Genomic DNA, 20,827 nt, shown 5'->3' on the forward strand with positions numbered 1-20,827 from the left:
GGATTGTGAACTGGTCATGAAAGAAACTCAAGGTGAGTTGTGATCTAGCAGTTAAAGCACTAACTGATATTAGGTTGAATTTGAATTGTGGTACAAAAACACATCATGTAGCACCAAGGTAGAACTTAGTTTGACATCTCCACAAAGGCTGACTGGTATTTGTACATGGTTTGGCAAAGTGATGCTGGCATTTTCAATAGTTCTCATGGCCATGAATGCATCAGCACTACAGCATATATGTTTAGTGGCCCCTGAATCCATTATCCAAACTTCTTTAGTGGCAAAAAAGGAGTGCAGTGAAATGGAATGACATATACCTATCGAGTATGGAGAGCTATCTTTCTCCTGATCCACTGAAACGCTGTTCGAGCTTGAAGCCAAATGGTTGGACAACATTGTCATTAATTGTTGGTATTGGTTTGAGTTTAGGTTCTTGACAAAATTATCCATCCGTGGTGGTTGATCCAAGTGATTTGTCAACTGATTGATCGGATTAGTAATAGGTTGATTCTGGAAAATTTCCTTTGATTTTATTTTGTAACCAGGTGGGTATCCATGGATCTTATACCATTTATCAATCAAATGTCCATGGAGTTTACAATGTGTACAGTAGGGCCTCTCCCTTTTTCTGATATGCATCAAATTGGCAGATCTAGGACTCTCATTTGAAAATCCAGTGTTTCTCGTCGATCTTGCAATATCAGATTTCACGGCAAAGACTGCTGCACCGTTTGCATCATTTCCAAATGATTGTGCATTCAATTTCCTCTGATTTTCTTCCTGAGTGATCAACTCAAACACTTTGTTGATGGGTGGTAAGGGATCCATCAACAGAATTTGTCCCCTAGTCTGAGAGAACGATTCGTGTAGACCCATAAGAAAGTTCATGATATACTCCATTTGAAAATATTTATTCATTTCCTTAACTCCTCCACAACTGCATTTTCCACAGTTACAATTGGGTCTGAAATTGCTAACTCCTCCCACAACGTTTTGAGTTTAGTGAAATAAGTACTCACACTATTTTGATCTTGATTTAGATTTATCAGATCCTTTCTTAATTGGAAAATTCTCGGTCCATTGCTTTGCTGAAACCTCTCCTTGAGGTCGTTCCAAATTTCATAGGCTATACTTGCATAAATTACACTCGCTGAAATTTCCTTTGAGACGGAATTGAGAATCCAGGATATGACTATGTTATTGTTCCGAATCCAAGCATTATTCAGATCCGAATATGTGAATTCTGGTTCCTTCATAGAACCATCAATGAAGGAGAGCTTGTTCTTCACCGAGAGGGCAATGGTCATGGTGCGACTCCAGGAGCCATGGTTTTCTCCTGTAAGTTGCTGTGACACGAGCACTAATCCAGGGCTGTCTGAGTGGTGAAGGAAGTATGGGCTAGATGGATCATCAATGGAGCTTTTGCTAATAGATGATCGAATTTCAAAACTAGCTTCGGATTGTGTTGGCTCCATTAGAATTGAGTTGAAGGAAGTATAAAAAAACTTAAAGTAGGAGATGAAAGATGGAAAATATTAGCTCTGATACGATATCAGAAATAAACGAGAAAATGTGAATTTCATTCCTTGCATTTCTTCAACATACAAGAGTTCTATATATACACAAAAATAGGCAGCAAAATGAAGAAAAAATGTGACAATCTGTTACAACAGATTCCTAGCTGGACAAAACTAATTGTTAACTAATTAATATACAAAGAATAATATACAAAGAACCGAATATTCTGATAATTGTACTCGAACTTTCTTCCATGCTCAACAACAGGGTTTGATTGTACAAAGGGGTAGATATTGCAGGCACCGTGATGCATATGTGAACGGTTTTGATCACCACTGTCCAGCTTTTGGAAACTGTATAGGTAATAACGACTTTCCTGGGTCATCTGATACATTGTCTGGGAGATGAAACTATTGTAATCATCATACATTGAGTTCTAATTGAATAGATAATTGTAACGAGAAGTGATGTCCACGTGCAGGTCAAAAGAATCATTTCCTCTTTGTACTGATCATTACTGGATTTGTAATATCTGAGGCTTCATATGTTGCATGTGCATCTCTGTATAAGTTTGTTGTTTCTGCTCTGTTGATGTATCAAATAACCAAAAATACATTTATGAAAAGATGATTTGAATATTTGACAATATGGAAGGAAGGCGTGTTGGAGAAGAATTAGGGAATATCACGTAGGGAGAAATAAGGAAATAATATTTTAAATAAAAACACTTTAACAGATATGAGAAACTAGAAGGAGGGTTTCTTGGTTCAGCTTTTGTTCTTGTCCGTGCCATTGTAACCTCATCATTGTCCTCAGTATTCGTGCTTCTACAACTTATATTGTTCTTTGTTGTGTTAAGTGTACTTCTTTTATGTAGTGACTGGGAATGCTATAACAAGTTTCAGTAAGCATAATATCCCTCAACCTTGGCTTTAAAACAGTCCCTTTGTTTGATCTTTCCACATGAAATTGAAGGTTTCGCGTGAGAGGAATGTTGGAGCTTCTCCAACATTAGAAAATTAAAACCTTAAATTAGTGACCAATGCTTTTGCAATCCTTTGTAAAATGGAGTTTCCGAATGCTAGAAATAAAATTATGGATGTAAAATACTAAAATAATGTGGTTTGAAAGCAGTATGTATCTGGCCAAGACAATTTTTATTTGGGAGGGAATATGGCCCTGGTTTAAAATTCATATGGTTATGTTGCCCAAAAACACCTGTTTGTAGTCCTTAACATGTACAATTATTCTGATTGAAGAAAGTTCAACTCCTAAGGTATCCTTCATTGTTTTTCTTTTGTTTTTTGCCTGTTAATCTTTTCGTTGTTCTCCTGAATTGTAGTTGCTGCAAGATTTCAGACCTTGGATGGTATTAAAAGGGTGGTATGTTGTTACTTTCTAGTTTAATCCTCCTGTTGCACTTGTGATTGCATTATTTCTTGATCTATTCTTGTGTATGCACTACTATCTAGCTTTTTGTGACTGTACTTTTGCATGGTATAGTCTCAAAATGTTGTCTTTATGTTGATTCTGTAGACTGCTGCTTCGAGAAGTTTGGCCATTAGTACAATGTTGTTTTCTCTGTTTCAAGTTCTTTGGCAGGTGCCCCTTTTTTCTACTCCCTCTATGTATCAACGGATCAGGGTTTTTGAATGACGCGTTAACAGAAAACGTTGAGAGAAAAAATGGCTTATGTTGTCATCTGATAATAATTCTTGGTGAACTTTGTAGGTTGTCTTTCTTATGTGGCATTTGTATTGTGCATGTTTTAACATCAAAACTGATGAGTGCATGGGTAAATTCTATATTTATAAATTAAAAAATCGGATAAGGGATTTTACGCTCTTACATTTGGAAATTAAAGTACTTCCCATGTCTCTTTTGGGTTGAATCTAGGTCATGACGCGTTCTTCTTTTTTAATAATTTACACTTTATTTTAATTTTCTTAGGGACGGGATGGGGTTACCATCAATAAGAAGTTGGTAATGGATGGATATATGGAGGGATGTGAGATGGGGTAAGTTTTCCACATCAAGTACATGTTCGGATTCGGAGTTCTGGAAGTGAGTTTCATTTTACATATTTTGAACCTGGCCCTTGCTGAGTATTTTATTGGTTAATTGAGAAATAAGGTGCATATGAAAATGGAGAAATCTCCCTTGAATTTCATCCTAAAGACTATTTTATTCTGAACTGCAGTCTCCATTTAGATTTCTATCCCCCTTTTATGTAAGATCTCTTCAAAAGGATCATATATTTGTAAAGGAGATGAGTGTCAATCAAGGTGGAAAATCATACTGCGAGCTTGTTTGGCTAAGCTCAAAATATTTAGTTATAAAATAAGTTTACTTGTAAGTAAATAAGAAGTTTTTTAATGTATCTAATTTGGAAATAAATAAGCTATTGAAAGTAAGGCAAGAGTTAGCTTGAAAATATGTAATTTTTACTTAAAAAGTAAAGAAAAGGTAACTTGTTCAAACTGCTTGAAAATAAGTATAATTTTTACTTGCGAGTAAATAAAAAGGAACTTGTTCAAACATGTTTGAAAACAAACGTGTAGCGATGACAAATTTACTAAAAGCTGAAGTGTCCGGCTAAACTTACTATTATATTGTTGCTCTTTGTGATTCGGCCATTTGTTTATCCGAGTTCAGCCGATATATTGTGATTACTTGTGTTGTGTGGATGTATTTGGTGACCTAAAAATTCATTTTTGCAGATAAATTGGAAGACGTATCCAGAATTCCACGATAAGGTTCTCTCTGATGCAGGTAATTCACTAGAACTCTTTTCCATGATATGGTGTTATGCTCTAATTTTGTTCTTCCTCCCACCATTTTTGTCTTGGACAACCCCAAATTGGCCTTCAGTTGAAGAATCCACATGACAAGGGAATTCTGAGCAATCTGAAGGAGTCCCTGACAGCGAAAGGATAATGCTCATGTACCTTTTTGTGTATAACTTGTGTAGTTTTACAACATTAAACTGCTTCCTTAACTTGACCAGGCGGGTACATGTGGATCTCTTGATGAGGGGCGAAAGTTCACAGGTTCACGATCGATGATATTATCGTGTCTATAGTATATTTACATATGATTCTTGATTAGGGGCAATAGTCAGCCTGAATCGGGTCGGGCTGGATTGTCAATTTTTTACGAAAATGTAAACCTGTCTTGAAAATAGCGGCCGAGCTACTGGGCCGCTTGAAGAAAAATTGTGCTAGCCCGACGCGGCCATTTTTACCTGGATGATGGATATTAGAACAAAAAGGATGTTAGATGAACAAGTAATAGTACACGTGCATGTTTGGCAAAGCTTAAATTATAGTTTAAACTAATCGAATATATTTGTTATTCACGCATTTCATAAAATCAATAATTTATAATCACTTAAAAGCATACCCAAACATACTCCAATTGATTCTTCAATGGAAGTTCTTGAAAGCAAGGAATAAGCTTATATTCAAGATTTGAAAATAAAATCTCTGAATGAGTATTTCCCTTCTATGAGTGCTTTTTTCTCTTACATCCTGAAAATTGACAGGCATTATTGTATGTAAGATCTGTTACTTGTGTGGTGTCCCATCAGCATAAGTAATGTAGAAGTCGTTTCTTGATCGTCTCTTCTAAGTAACAGTGAAACCATCCATTCTAGCATCTTCATCTTTATTAGGAGTCTCCTACATCATAAAGTCAGATTAGGTCCCATTGTAACTAAAAAGCTACCACATCAGACTCTTCAATTATCATACAGAGACTTGCCGTGGCATCGTCGGACTGATTGTGGCCATATCCCGACAAGGATCAATTTATTTGAAATTGAAATAAAGATAAACCTACTTATACATAATTTTTTGTACATTAAAGTATCCATACACTCACATGGGATGGAGCCCACTCTAATATTTTGTTCGAATGAACCCCATCGCATATGAGTATGGGATACCTTAATATATAAAAAGTTATGTACACCAAAAAAAACCCTTGAAATAACTCCACTGAAGGCGGCCCCAATGGGAGGACGATTCGAGGAGGACGTATTCGATTGTGTTTAGAAGCTGCATATCTAATAATCGAGTTAAAATAATGCCATCTATTGCTTGTGTAGATCATTGTTATTGCATTGTAATGTCACCTAAACTGATGATGACCGTCGATTTGTATAAAATTGCTATTTTTGCAAATCAAGATGTTCAACTTTTAGCTTTTGTGGCACTTATTGTTTACCTTTCAATCATAATATATTATTTGAACTTTAAAATGTGTATTTGAGTACTGGTTATAAATAAATAAAAAAGAAAAATATAAAATTAGTCCATCCTATCCGGTCTCGAACATCAGATTGCATTTAGACGAAGCATTTTATCCCACACCAGATGTCACCTTCAGACTTCAAGTCCACCAAAGGGCACCACCGCAGCCATCTTGTTTCAAAGTCACTAAGTCAAACAGCCTTTTTGACCTTAGGAAAATAAAGCAAAGGAATAGGCATAAAACAAGAAATTAACAAGGGGTACACGTTTCAATAACACCAAAAAAATATAAAAGAAGTAAAAGCATCTCATGATAATAGTCGCAGCTACCTTTTTTTCCAATAGATGGTAATCTTCAAGCACGATAACTTAACTCTTAAATATAATCAACTTTTTTGTATAATAATCATGATTGTACCTATTCATACTATCAACTTTTGAGAGAGTACATGCTCATCTAGATTCTCAAGGATTTCTCTCGTGTTTTCTTCACAACTTAAGACATCAATCTTATCGACACTTTAAGTTGAATGTAGAACCAAACTAGTAACTTGCTAGAGACATTAAATAAATCTATGTAGAACCAATCGAGTAACTTGCTAGAGACATGAAATAAATCTACGAGCACAAGGTGAACACAGACCCTTATAATAAGGCTAAAACCCCAGAGGAATCCCAATCGCTAAAATTAGGAACTCGGGTAAGAAGGAAACGACGCTCTTTCACCTTAATCGAATGGAAAATGAGTTTCTTACCAAGTTCACAAAGCCTTGCTCAAATCATGGATACCAATCATGCATTAGAGTTGATAATATCTAACCACGTGGCAGCATTGAGGTTAATCAGTGTCTCCGGGTCCCATGATAGGTAAACCTTATCTTACTGTCTGAATATGTATAACCAGAATATGAGAGGACAATACAAAAACATTAAACCAAAAGAGGGACAATGATCACATGAGAAGCATCAGTTGAACAATTCCAATCTTCTCCCAAATTATTGGTTTTTATTTTTTCTCACTTGTTTCTTACAAGGAACAACATTGAATACAATAATACAAACATTAGGTGGGATCAAACTTGTTGCATCACTTGCTTCGATCTCATGTTTACTTTACAAGGTACCACCACACAATTAAGAATATTTAAATCTTAATAAAAACCGAAAAAGAATTCTTCCTATTGAAAAACTCTAATCTTCTTAAGTCGACGTAATACTAGTGAAACCAACCACACAAATAATATACTTGCATTTGCTTATTTCCCAAATCTACAAATTCTTGATGCAAATGTGGACTATGTATCAAGGCTCTGGCTTATCAAGAAATTCATTTTCAGCAGCAATTCTGCCCGAGCCACAGCCCATTTTCCCAAACGAGCCTACTGTCGATAAACCCTTGAAACTGCTACTGCCCTCACTGAAGTTCCGGGACCTTCTAGACCTTCTCGGCTTTGAGGAGTTGACGTCATGGTCGGTTTCACTGTCGTGTTTAACCTTGGCAACAATCAGCTGAATAATGTTACTTCTGCAAAATGGGCAAACTAGTATGGAAGGACATGCCGTTGTTGGGCTGGGCTTGTTATGGCAGCACAAGGCCACTGTGCATTGTGCGCACATTTGGTGGCCACATTCTTGAACCTCAATTGTACATACTTGATCAAAACATATGCAGCAAAGATCTGTATCACTAGCCTGCACGAGATTGTCTCCAAATTATCCTAGTTTTTCTTACAAGGGGTTTGCAATAAACCAAAAGATATATTGATGTTCATTTTAAGCATCATTTAAGCAAGAATCTAGAGAAAGAATAGTCCCATCAAACAATAGACAGTTCAAATTCATTAGAAAGATATATTGATGATAAAGAGAGGACAATCACCTCAGATACATTGTCATCAAGCCCAGATTCAGAATGCGAGGGAGATGATAGTGAATAAACTGTTCCTTTTAGGACGGCCTTTTCCCTCTCTCTGTTAGCCTCCATTAAGGCACGTTCCAACAGAGCTTTTGCCTCCTGATTAAGCTCGCTTATGAACTTCAAAGGCCACGGCCAGACAAGAGGCTCTGCGGAAGAAGGATTCAGCAAAGCTGCACATGCTCCATGGTGATGCCGTAGAGCCACTACATAAGGTATTCTCCTAAATCATGTTCATGAGGGCTATAATATTAGATCTACGACTACTGAAAGTCATTTCTCTGAAGAAAAAAATTATCAAAAGTTTATATAATCGAGACAGATGGAGACTTTGTTTTGCACTCTAACTTCTGTTCTGACATATGATAAAAGCAAAATTCATTACTTCGACAAGAAAACCAAATATTATTGTTCTAAAACTCCATAAGCATTTCAAAAATGTTAAATGACGAAGTAAGAATTTTATTAGTGTGTGACAAATGCTCCAGCTGAATCAATATGGATACACTTAGTACGGAAAATTAAATAAGAAATAGATACCCTGATGCATCTCTTTGAAGTCGATCAGCACCCCAAGCCAACAATTCGCGGATGCAATCAAGAGAACCACCTCTTGCAGCCAAATGAAGGGCAGTGCTGCCTGGAAAGCTGTCAACAAGAAATTATCAATTTAAAATTTGCTTGACACAAGCCAAGGGACAGTCTACAAAAGTCATGATAATAAGATTACCCATATCCACTGGTTGAAGCACAGACAAGAGAGCTATTGTCTAGTAATATATGAACACATTCAGGCCGTCTTTGACGGGCAGCCAAGTGCAGAGGGGTTGCTCCTTTGCCATCTCTAATATTCACAAAACGAGCATATCCCCTGTAAATCAAATCAAAGTACACGGAATTCTAGAGAGCAAATGGGATACTAATTCAAGAGGAAAATAATGCCAAACACAATATATTCAATTGTAAACTACAGTGTTAATTTTTAGGTGTATTTTGGGTTCAACACTATATTGGATATTCCATACATGTTAGGCTGTCCTAATATTCTGACATATGAAAAGAATATTTTTTAGGATTCGAGAGTTGAAACCTGAATAAATGGATGGACATGACTTTCAAGTCCAGGGTGAACCATTATAAATTCATGTGCCTCTGATTCCACTTTACTCAATATCGCTATCTTGAGATTACGGCTTAGGTCCTAGCAAAGTAAAGTCAATCTTTACCAAGAAACCTACCAAGAAATAGAAACCTGGGAGGTGCGAGCAGTCATAAGAATAGCTTGAAGGCAATCAGAATGACCATAGTAGGCAGCATAGTGCAAGCAGGTCCTTCCATTTAGTGAATCAAACATTAAAATCTGGCCCAATATTCAACATTAGCCCCATCAATTATGAAACACCAACACACATGTAAATGCATATATATAAGGACAGACTACTTGAAAATGCCTCGATAGAGAAGATAAGTGATTGGTAAAAAGCATACATTTGCCCCAGCTTCAATGAGTTTTTTCACACAGGAGATCTTTCCATGCATTGCAGCCAACATCAATGGAGTCTAAATTGACCAATCAAACATATATCAGATATTAATTCTCAAGAATCAATAACAAGATCAAATCAAATATTTACAGCCATTTCGAAGAGATCAAGATGAACACACCTGCTTGTGGCGATTCAATAAATCGGGATTGACAGATCGGTCCAAAAGCATAGAAAGAATCTGAAATCCCCAAATCCGACAAATCAAAACCAGAAATGAGAAAAACATCAAAATTTCATGAACAAAGAAAATTACGAAGAAGCCCACCTCGATTTGGCCATTAGCTGCAGCGATATGCAAAGCAGAGTGGCGATCATACACTGTAGAGCGATTAATAAGAGTTGGTTCCCTTTCCAAAACAGCCTCAACGGTCTCAAAATCCCCCAACTGCACAGCACTGAACAGCGCCTGCTCCTCACTGGTCCTGCAACTCAGCCCCTGACCCATTATCCCTTTAAAGATTTATAAATATTGTAATTGGGATTGTGTATGGATATGTAGGTGGTGGAGCACCTCCACCGGGAATCATGCACCGCCGTGGAAAGTGGCAGTGGGGGTGGCGGAATAGGAGAGTGCTTCATATATTGATTCATATATTTATGTGGGTTTAGGAAGCTTGGAGCTGCCCGGGAAGGGCAGGGGAAAAGGGCGGGTAACTGACCGTGTCAGTAACAAGGTGGGACAGCGGGCAGCAGTCAGATATTTTTCGGACAGTTGGATTCCCAAAATAATAGAATAGAGCTCAGTTTCACACATTTGCAGTTGATAATGTGCGGTGAAAATTGCAGCGAAGGTCTCTCACTATGAGTTTTGTGCAAATAGAACCTTAAGATTTAATTTTTATCATTCACATAATTTGCAATTCATATTTTATGGAAGATTTAGTCCTTATCAACGGATTTCATAAAAATTACTATTTTTGAAATAGCTCATGCTTAACACTTGTTTACTTTGATCATATCATGCAACATGTAAAAATCGGATGATCTATCAACTAGTAATTTAAGAAAGGACCGAGACAAAGACCCAAAAATATTTAAAAGAATCAAGAATTAAAATTAATTAATAAATGAGGGTGAATCAATCGATTTTTGTGGTGAGCCTATCACTTCTACTTGGGTTCTTTTAAGTTTTAAAGGAATCTAAAAATTCGTTTTTTACTCATAATTCGGCAAGATTTTAAAATCATTCCTCCATTTTCAGTCGAATTGTCTCATCTAATTTTCATAACATGGTTTAACAGTAACGGGTACATAAAGGACTAAATTGCAGCAAATAGGAAATATGGAGAATGAGAATGCTATGAGTTAAAGGTTGAGAATTTATTTGCACAATATGAATAAGGTAGGGACCTCTACTTACAATGTTCCTCAACATTTGTGTGAGTCAACGTTTGATGAGCATTGATTGGTGTTTGCGCTTTGTCCAAATTCCAAGCTTTCATACTCTTATTAGAATGTTCAACGTAGGGTATGTCGGTATGATTCAAATAACGTTATAAAATTGATTTTAATTATAGCTTGTTTGAGCCTATTTTGAGGGAAAATATATTTTAAATTAGTATTTTGTGAAGAATGTTTGTTTAAAAAAGAAGAACAAAAATTCGATTTACGTATAAAATTATTTTATTAAAAAATGTGTGGTTAAAAATGAATTTTCGTAAAATAGGGCTCAAACAAGAATTTAATATTTAATACATAACTTTTAATGATCTACGCCCTTCCCTTAGCGCCTCACTAAGCGAGGGCTCACAACCGAAGGATGCACGGAGTGAGGTTACCTATGACGCCACTCCTTTCTAGCGTATGGAATAGCTTTTGAAGATCTCAAAAATAAGTTTGTGTTTGTATGTAAATGCATTTGTTTCGTTGCGATTAAAATTGACAATGGGATGGAATTAATCAATCCCAAGGATGCCCGCCCCATCCCTATCTCGATTAGAGATTGAAAAGAATAACGACGTTGTAGGTCAAGTGCACATGAAGCTTAGGCCCCGTTTAGTATACGTTAATGTAAAAATGAGAATGAAAAATATAATTGTTACGGACCCCACACAAGAAATAGAAAGTCGAATATGGTGACTTGATGTGATGGATAACGAACATATTTTTCATTTTAATGAGTAAAAAATGGAACCAAACGGGGGCTTAATGTTTTTTAATAATAGCTCTTTTTTGAGAAAGTTTATTCAAGTTTTTCTCTGGCAAGTAAAATGAACTTAGCCAAAGTTGAAATTTCATACCCTACTAGTCTAATTCACCAATCTTGTATCCATCCTTGACCCGGAAACTTTTTTTAATCAGTAATTGCTGGTATCAGTTTGTTAATAATCCAATAAATTAATGTAATAATATTAATAATTCTAGGTGATAAACTTGGAAAATTGAACTGGGATTGCTTATGCGCGTGCAGCTAACATTGATTTTATAATTTCCTAATATTTCAACTTTTCCCTTTCAATAGGATTTTGAATTACTTAAGAAAAATATTTCTATAATTGTACAAGATAAGATTAATTATTTTGTCACGTGTGTATGAATTATATTTATTCACTCAAGAAAATCAGAATAAAATATCTTGCAAAAGGATTTGAATAAATTTTCTTGTCATGTCAAAGCCAAAAATATCTTGTGCAAGTTTAAAGAGTGATATACTTACAAGTGTAGATTTGTGAATTGAAAAAGGGCCACGCAGCTTTTGAGTCACTTTTAAATGTGGTCTGCAGTTAGCCCTTTTATGTCGACAGATATACGTGCTAAAGCTGGTTGAAATGTACCTATCAAGTAGGGCTCCACAAAAAAATTTCGAAATTACAAATCGAATCGAAATCGTTGAGTGGAAACCGTTGGTTCGGGTCCACGTGGACCCGTGGTTTCTTTTTTCTCAAACCGAACCAAATCGTTTCAAAATAGTTTGGTTTAGGTTTTGATTTTCAAAAACCGCACAAAATCGAACCGAACCGTTTTTAAATTTTTTAATTAAAAAAATAATTTTATTATCTTAAAAATCTTACAGTTTTCACTTTTCAAAATAAAAAACCAATTTAACAATACAAATTACAACTAACTTATTGAAATAATCATAGAAAGTAAATTAGGTTCATCATTATTGACATATGATTTAATAGGTTCACGACACATGTCATCGCTTGATATCTAAACTAAACTAAAATTATTCCAAAATCACATGAAATGAAAAAAAAAATTTAGCAATCCAAATCATAATTTAGCCCCCGTTTGATTCACATTATTTGCTCATTAAAATGAAAAATATGACCGTTATCCATCACATCAAATCACCATATTTGATTTTCTATCTCTACTATATTTTTCATTCTCATTTTTTCATTAATGTATATCAAACGGGGCCTTAATAAAACCACATCAGTAAATCACGTCCAAAGTTTCAGAAACCCTAACATAAGCTCTTATTTTCCTAACATTTGACGCTTGTCTACCACCGCTGAACGAATCACCAGTCGCCTTTACCTGTTAGTCTACTAATATTTTCTTGAATCGCCTCTTTCTCTCTTCTCTTTCGATAAGTCTTAGATTTTTATTTAAGCCATTTTTCTTTGTTCTTTCTTTAATTTTTTTTTAACTTATTATACATTTGTAAGTTGTGGTTTAGATAGAAAAATGATTGTTTGTGTGCTTAGATAATTAATGAACTTGTTTTTTATTTGAAAAGAACGAATGACGAAGCGTATTGATTGTATGAAAAATGTTAAAGTTCTCTAACTAGTACTACTACCTTTTACTTTACATCTCATTAGAAAAATAAAAAAGAGTTTTAACTAAACTATAATAATAGAATGTAACTCTATATTTACCAACCGTTATATAACAATGTGAATGTCAAACAAGAAAGAGTAAGTAAAAATGAAGAAATATGTATTCGTTCTATTAGTTCAATACATTATTATAATGTCGAAAGGCAAACCGCGAATTAAAACCGAATCAAACCGTAAATTATGTTTTGGTTTGATTTGGTTTGAAAAATAAAATGGTTTGATTTGGTTTGAAAAAATTTCAAACCGCTAAAAATGGTTTGAGTTGAAAATATAGCACAAACCGTCCAAATCGAACCGCGTCCATCCTACTATCAAGGCACACTACGTGCTAACTAAGTGTTATCATACGAGTTTTGAATTTGCACATAATATTTGGGTGTATGTAATATGTATAAAATTTAATGTACATTACGTGGATTTCGTGCTAACTAAGGCATTATAACACAAGTTTTGAGTTTGCAAGTAATATTTGAAGTGTATGATATGTGTACAATTTTTTATGTACATTGCGACACAAGTATTTATATTGTCAAAAATCAATTTTATGAATAAAGTAAATTCTAAATAGATAGTCAAGCACAAACGTCTTCTTAATCGATAAACGACGAACCATGTTAGAGAGAACTGATTTGAAAAAGTTGTTGATGCGAACCCGCGTAGCACGATCACTACCAAACCAACAACAAATTGAGAATCAAACCCAAGAAAATCAAAGACAAGATTTTGGATTAAACCCAATAAACTGGAACCAAGCAACTCGAATCGCCGACAATATACGGACCTCTTGATTACACAATTTAAATGAATCTCACCCGGTTGATTTGAACATCACAAGATTAATCTTGATAAGTTCACAAGCTGTTCAACGAAGAACGAGAGAAAGCAATTAATGCCTCACGAATAATATTCAATAATATAAGAGTTGTAATGTTTTACAATAAGGAATAAAGTATTTATATTATTCTAGAGAACCTAAGTAAACTAGGAAAAATATCTAAGAATAATACAAAATTCGTTCACAATAGCCTAATATGGTAAAAATCTACTAATAACGAAATTCTATTAAAATAAGGAAAAAAAGGCGAAATTTGGAAAAATTCGCCTCGGAATTTGCCTATGCAGCCGCATAGCTTTAGAGCACGCGGTCGCATAGTGCAATTGGTCTGCGACTTTGGGACTTCTGCTGGGTATATGCGACCGCGGGACTTTAGACCTGTGCGGCCGCATGGTTTAATGCTCCAGCTCCGTTTTCTTAAGCTTTAAATATGTTGATCCAATACTCTTCGAACTTCATCCCCAACACGAAACTTACTCCATTTTGCATCTCGAACATTGCTTCATCAACCGGTTGCTTTGACGAGCAGTCTCATCGCCTCTTTCACGCGCTTGGCCCTCGATCGCGTCATCGGCCCCTCGATTATCAACGGATCTTTCCTCGAGCTCAACTCTGGACTTGACTTTGGTACTTGTGCTTCCTGGATCACGTCATCCCCTCCCTCTTCGAAAAGATTTGACCTCGAATTTGCACCTACATCGAAAAGAGATAAGTCAGAAACATTGAAAGTTGCATAAACACTATACTCACCTGAAAGATATATCTTATAAGTGTTGTCGTTGATCTTCTCAATCACTTGGAACGGTCCATCTCCTCGTGACAATAACTTTGATTTTCTTTGCTCTGGGAATCGCTCTTTTCTGAAATACACCCAAACCCAATCTCCTGATTCGAAAGTGACATATTTCCGACCTTTGTTTGCTTGTGTTGTGCGTTGATTGTTCTTCCTCTCTATTTGTTCCCTTACCTTTTCATGGAGTGTTTTCACCAATTCAGCTTTCTTTTTCTCATCCAAGCTACCTCATTCATTCACAGGCAAATGTATTAAATCCATAGGTGTTAAAGGATTAAAACCATAAACAATTTCAAATGGTGAAAACGACGTAGTAGAATGCGTGGCCCTATTATATGCAAACTCAATGAAAGGCAAACATTCTTCCCAATTCTTAAGATTTTTGTTAACCACAATGCACAATAGTTGTGTCATTGTTCTATTCACTACTTCAGTTTGACCATCGATTTGTAGGTGGCAAATTGTAGAAAATAATAATTTCGTGCTTAACTTATTCCACAAGACCCGCCAAAAGTGACTAAGAAACTTAACATCCCTATCGGACACAATACTTTTGGGAACACCATGCAAACGCACTACTTCTTTGAAAAACAAGTCCGCAATGTTAGTGGCATCATCGGTTTTGTGACATGGTATAAAGTGTGTTAGATGAACAAGTAATAGTACACGTGCATGTTTGGCAAAGCTTAAATTATAGTTTAAACTAATCGAATATATTTGTTATTCACGCATTTCATAAAATCAATAATTTATAATCACTTAAAAGCATACCCAAACATACTCCAATTGATTCTTCAATGGAAGTTCTTGAAAGCAAGGAATAAGCTTATATTCAAGATTTGAAAATAAAATCTCTGAATGAGTATTTCCCTTCTATGAGTGCTTTTTTCTCTTACATCCTGAAAATTGACAGGCATTATTGTATGTAAGATCTGTTACTTGTGTGGTGTCCCATCAGCATAAGTAATGTAGAAGTCGTTTCTTGATCGTCTCTTCTAAGTAACAGTGAAACCATCCATTCTAGCATCTTCATCTTTATTAGGAGTCTCCTACATCATAAAGTCAGATTAGGTCCCATTGTAACTAAAAAGCTACCACATCAGACTCTTCAATTATCATACAGAGACTTGCCGTGGCATCGTCGGACTGATTGTGGCCATATCCCGACAAGGATCAATTTATTTGAAATTGAAATAAAGATAAACCTACTTATACATAATTTTTTGTACATTAAAGTATCCATACACTCACATGGGATGGAGCCCACTCTAATATTTTGTTCGAATGAACCCCATCGCATATGAGTATGGGATACCTTAATATATAAAAAGTTATGTACACCAAAAAAAACCCTTGAAATAACTCCACTGAAGGCGGCCCCAATGGGAGGACGATTCGAGGAGGACGTATTCGATTGTGTTTAGAAGCTGCATATCTAATAATCGAGTTAAAATAATGCCATCTATTGCTTGTGTAGATCATTGTTATTGCATTGTAATGTCACCTAAACTGATGATGACCGTCGATTTGTATAAAATTGCTATTTTTGCAAATCAAGATGTTCAACTTTTAGCTTTTGTGGCACTTATTGTTTACCTTTCAATCATAATATATTATTTGAACTTTAAAATGTGTATTTGAGTACTGGTTATAAATAAATAAAAAAGAAAAATATAAAATTAGTCCATCCTATCCGGTCTCGAACATCAGATTGCATTTAGACGAAGCATTTTATCCCACACCAGATGTCACCTTCAGACTTCAAGTCCACCAAAGGGCACCACCGCAGCCATCTTGTTTCAAAGTCACTAAGTCAAACAGCCTTTTTGACCTTAGGAAAATAAAGCAAAGGAATAGGCATAAAACAAGAAATTAACAAGGGGTACACGTTTCAATAACACCAAAAAAATATAAAAGAAGTAAAAGCATCTCATGATAATAGTCGCAGCTACCTTTTTTTCCAATAGATGGTAATCTTCAAGCACGATAACTTAACTCTTAAATATAATCAACTTTTTTGTATAATAATCATGATTGTACCTATTCATACTATCAACTTTTGAGAGAGTACATGCTCATCTAGATTCTCAAGGATTTCTCTCGTGTTTTCTTCACAACTTAAGACATCAATCTTATCGACACTTTAAGTTGAATGTAGAACCAAACTAGTAACTTGCTAGAGACATTAAATAAATCTATGTAGAACCAATCGAGTAACTTGCTAGAGACATGAAATAAATCTACGAGCACAAGGTGAACACAGACCCTTATAATAAGGCTAAAACCCCAGAGGAATCCCAATCGCTAAAATTAGGAACTCGGGTAAGAAGGAAACGACGCTCTTTCACCTTAATCGAATGGAAAATGAGTTTCTTACCAAGTTCACAAAGCCTTGCTCAAATCATGGATACCAATCATGCATTAGAGTTGATAATATCTAACCACGTGGCAGCATTGAGGTTAATCAGTGTCTCCGGGTCCCATGATAGGTAAACCTTATCTTACTGTCTGAATATGTATAACCAGAATATGAGAGGACAATACAAAAACATTAAACCAAAAGAGGGACAATGATCACATGAGAAGCATCAGTTGAACAATTCCAATCTTCTCCCAAATTATTGGTTTTTATTTTTTCTCACTTGTTTCTTACAAGGAACAACATTGAATACAATAATACAAACATTAGGTGGGATCAAACTTGTTGCATCACTTGCTTCGATCTCATGTTTACTTTACAAGGTACCACCACACAATTAAGAATATTTAAATCTTAATAAAAACCGAAAAAGAATTCTTCCTATTGAAAAACTCTAATCTTCTTAAGTCGACGTAATACTAGTGAAACCAACCACACAAATAATATACTTGCATTTGCTTATTTCCCAAATCTACAAATTCTTGATGCAAATGTGGACTATGTATCAAGGCTCTGGCTTATCAAGAAATTCATTTTCAGCAGCAATTCTGCCCGAGCCACAGCCCATTTTCCCAAACGAGCCTACTGTCGATAAACCCTTGAAACTGCTACTGCCCTCACTGAAGTTCCGGGACCTTCTAGACCTTCTCGGCTTTGAGGAGTTGACGTCATGGTCGGTTTCACTGTCGTGTTTAACCTTGGCAACAATCAGCTGAATAATGTTACTTCTGCAAAATGGGCAAACTAGTATGGAAGGACATGCCGTTGTTGGGCTGGGCTTGTTATGGCAGCACAAGGCCACTGTGCATTGTGCGCACATTTGGTGGCCACATTCTTGAACCTCAATTGTACATACTTGATCAAAACATATGCAGCAAAGATCTGTATCACTAGCCTGCACGAGATTGTCTCCAAATTATCCTAGTTTTTCTTACAAGGGGTTTGCAATAAACCAAAAGATATATTGATGTTCATTTTAAGCATCATTTAAGCAAGAATCTAGAGAAAGAATAGTCCCATCAAACAATAGACAGTTCAAATTCATTAGAAAGATATATTGATGATAAAGAGAGGACAATCACCTCAGATACATTGTCATCAAGCCCAGATTCAGAATGCGAGGGAGATGATAGTGAATAAACTGTTCCTTTTAGGACGGCCTTTTCCCTCTCTCTGTTAGCCTCCATTAAGGCACGTTCCAACAGAGCTTTTGCCTCCTGATTAAGCTCGCTTATGAACTTCAAAGGCCACGGCCAGACAAGAGGCTCTGCGGAAGAAGGATTCAGCAAAGCTGCACATGCTCCATGGTGATGCCGTAGAGCCACTACATAAGGTATTCTCCTAAATCATGTTCATGAGGGCTATAATATTAGATCTACGACTACTGAAAGTCATTTCTCTGAAGAAAAAAATTATCAAAAGTTTATATAATCGAGACAGATGGAGACTTTGTTTTGCACTCTAACTTCTGTTCTGACATATGATAAAAGCAAAATTCATTACTTCGACAAGAAAACCAAATATTATTGTTCTAAAACTCCATAAGCATTTCAAAAATGTTAAATGACGAAGTAAGAATTTTATTAGTGTGTGACAAATGCTCCAGCTGAATCAATATGGATACACTTAGTACGGAAAATTAAATAAGAAATAGATACCCTGATGCATCTCTTTGAAGTCGATCAGCACCCCAAGCCAACAATTCGCGGATGCAATCAAGAGAACCACCTCTTGCAGCCAAATGAAGGGCAGTGCTGCCTGGAAAGCTGTCAACAAGAAATTATCAATTTAAAATTTGCTTGACACAAGCCAAGGGACAGTCTACAAAAGTCATGATAATAAGATTACCCATATCCACTGGTTGAAGCACAGACAAGAGAGCTATTGTCTAGTAATATATGAACACATTCAGGCCGTCTTTGACGGGCAGCCAAGTGCAGAGGGGTTGCTCCTTTGCCATCTCTAATATTCACAAAACGAGCATATCCCCTGTAAATCAAATCAAAGTACACGGAATTCTAGAGAGCAAATGGGATACTAATTCAAGAGGAAAATAATGCCAAACACAATATATTCAATTGTAAACTACAGTGTTAATTTTTAGGTGTATTTTGGGTTCAACACTATATTGGATATTCCATACATGTTAGGCTGTCCTAATATTCTGACATATGAAAAGAATATTTTTTAGGATTCGAGAGTTGAAACCTGAATAAATGGATGGACATGACTTTCAAGTCCAGGGTGAACCATTATAAATTCATGTGCCTCTGATTCCACTTTACTCAATATCGCTATCTTGAGATTACGGCTTAGGTCCTAGCAAAGTAAAGTCAATCTTTACCAAGAAACCTACCAAGAAATAGAAACCTGGGAGGTGCGAGCAGTCATAAGAATAGCTTGAAGGCAATCAGAATGACCATAGTAGGCAGCATAGTGCAAGCAGGTCCTTCCATTTAGTGAATCAAACATTAAAATCTGGCCCAATATTCAACATTAGCCCCATCAATTATGAAACACCAACACACATGTAAATGCATATATATAAGGACAGACTACTTGAAAATGCCTCGATAGAGAAGATAAGTGATTGGTAAAAAGCATACATTTGCCCCAGCTTCAATGAGTTTTTTCACACAGGAGATCTTTCCATGCATTGCAGCCAACATCAATGGAGTCTAAATTGACCAATCAAACATATATCAGATATTAATTCTCAAGAATCAATAACAAGATCAAATCAAATATTTACAGCCATTTCGAAGAGATCAAGATGAACACACCTGCTTGTGGCGATTCAATAAATCGGGATTGACAGATCGGTCCAAAAGCATAGAAAGAATCTGAAATCCCCAAATCCGACAAATCAAAACCAGAAATGAGAAAAACATCAAAATTTCATGAACAAAGAAAATTACGAAGAAGCCCACCTCGATTTGGCCATTAGCTGCAGCGATATGCAAAGCAGAGTGGCGATCATACACTGTAGAGCGATTAATAAGAGTTGGTTCCCTTTCCAAAACAGCCTCAACGGTCTCAAAATCCCCCAACTGCACAGCACTGAACAGCGCCTGCTCCTCACTGGTCCTGCAACTCAGCCCCTGACCCATTATCCCTTTAAAGATTTATAAATATTGTAATTGGGATTGTGTATGGATATGTAGGTGGTGGAGCACCTCCACCGGGAATCATGCACCGCCGTGGAAAGTGGCAGTGGGGGTGGCGGAATAGGAGAGTGCTTCATATATTGATTCATATATTTATGTGGGTTTAGGAAGCTTGGAGCTGCCCGGGAAGGGCAGGGGAAAAGGGCGGGTAACTGACCGTGTCAGTAACAAGGTGGGACAGCGGGCAGCAGTCAGATATTTTTCGGACAGTTGGATTCCCAAAATAATAGAATAGAGCTCAGTTTCACACATTTGCAGTTGATAATGTGCGGTGAAAATTGCAGCGAAGGTCTCTCACTATGAGTTTTGTGCAAATAGAACCTTAAGATTTAATTTTTATCATTCACATAATTTGCAATTCATATTTTATGGAAGATTTAGTCCTTATCAACGGATTTCATAAAAATTACTATTTTTGAAATAGCTCATGCTTAACACTTGTTTACTTTGATCATATCATGCAACATGTAAAAATCGGATGATCTATCAACTAGTAATTTAAGAAAGGACCGAGACAAAGACCCAAAAATATTTAAAAGAATCAAGAATTAAAATTAATTAATAAATGAGGGTGAATCAATCGATTTTT

General features: G+C 36.0%; 3 protein-coding genes across 3 annotated transcripts; all 3 read right to left on the minus strand.

Moving 5' to 3' along the window:
- Positions 1–914: 914 nt before the first annotated feature.
- LOC111392220 lies at positions 915–1,475 on the minus strand. Its single transcript, XM_023017512.1, has one exon. It carries the CDS (start codon positions 1,473–1,475, stop codon positions 915–917), a length of 561 nt encoding a protein of 186 aa, XP_022873280.1.
- A 5,266-nt stretch (positions 1,476–6,741) lies between these two features.
- On the minus strand, positions 6,742–9,813 carry LOC111393239 (putative E3 ubiquitin-protein ligase XBAT31). The gene is made up of 8 exons (XM_023018680.1): positions 9,499–9,813; positions 9,352–9,411; positions 9,175–9,246; positions 8,925–9,046; positions 8,417–8,557; positions 8,227–8,334; positions 7,651–7,909; positions 6,742–7,463 (listed from the first exon to the last, which is right to left on the minus strand). The coding sequence occupies exons 1-8, from the start codon at positions 9,676–9,678 to the stop codon at positions 7,074–7,076; spliced, it is 1,332 nt and encodes a 443-aa protein (XP_022874448.1). The 5' UTR covers positions 9,679–9,813; the 3' UTR covers positions 6,742–7,073.
- A 7,431-nt stretch (positions 9,814–17,244) lies between these two features.
- LOC111393241 (putative E3 ubiquitin-protein ligase XBAT31) lies at positions 17,245–20,318 on the minus strand. The gene is made up of 8 exons (XM_023018681.1): positions 20,002–20,318; positions 19,855–19,914; positions 19,678–19,749; positions 19,428–19,549; positions 18,920–19,060; positions 18,730–18,837; positions 18,154–18,412; positions 17,245–17,966 (listed from the first exon to the last, which is right to left on the minus strand). Exons 1-8 carry the CDS (start codon positions 20,179–20,181, stop codon positions 17,577–17,579), a joined length of 1,332 nt encoding a protein of 443 aa, XP_022874449.1. The 5' UTR covers positions 20,182–20,318; the 3' UTR covers positions 17,245–17,576.
- Positions 20,319–20,827: the final 509 nt, after the last annotated feature.

This window comes from Olea europaea, chromosome 4 (assembly GCF_002742605.1).
Source record: "Olea europaea var. sylvestris chromosome 4, O_europaea_v1, whole genome shotgun sequence".
Classification (NCBI taxonomy): domain Eukaryota; kingdom Viridiplantae; phylum Streptophyta; class Magnoliopsida; order Lamiales; family Oleaceae; genus Olea; species Olea europaea.

Excerpts from the sequence above, each read along its gene's own strand:
- LOC111393239 (XM_023018680.1), bottom strand. The coding sequence starts at position 9,678 with ATGGGTCAGGGGCTGAGTTGCAGGACCAGTGAGGAGCAGGCGCTGTTC. Across the intron at positions 9,247-9,351 it reads TATTGAATCGCCACAAGCAG|ACTCCATTGATGTTGGCTGC; the intron begins GTGTGTTCATCT and ends TGGTCAATTTAG. Across the intron at positions 9,047-9,174 it reads TCATTGAAGCTGGGGCAAAT|ATTTTAATGTTTGATTCACT; the intron begins GTATGCTTTTTA and ends ATATTGGGCCAG.
- LOC111393241 (XM_023018681.1), bottom strand. The coding sequence starts at position 20,181 with ATGGGTCAGGGGCTGAGTTGCAGGACCAGTGAGGAGCAGGCGCTGTTC. Across the intron at positions 19,915-20,001 it reads CAGCTAATGGCCAAATCGAG|ATTCTTTCTATGCTTTTGGA; the intron begins GTGGGCTTCTTC and ends TGGGGATTTCAG. Across the intron at positions 19,061-19,427 it reads TCCCAGGTTTCTATTTCTTG|GGGATATGCTCGTTTTGTGA; the intron begins GTAGGTTTCTTG and ends TTTGATTTACAG.
- LOC111392220 (XM_023017512.1), bottom strand. The coding sequence starts at position 1,475 with ATGGAGCCAACACAATCCGAAGCTAGTTTTGAAATTCGATCATCTATT.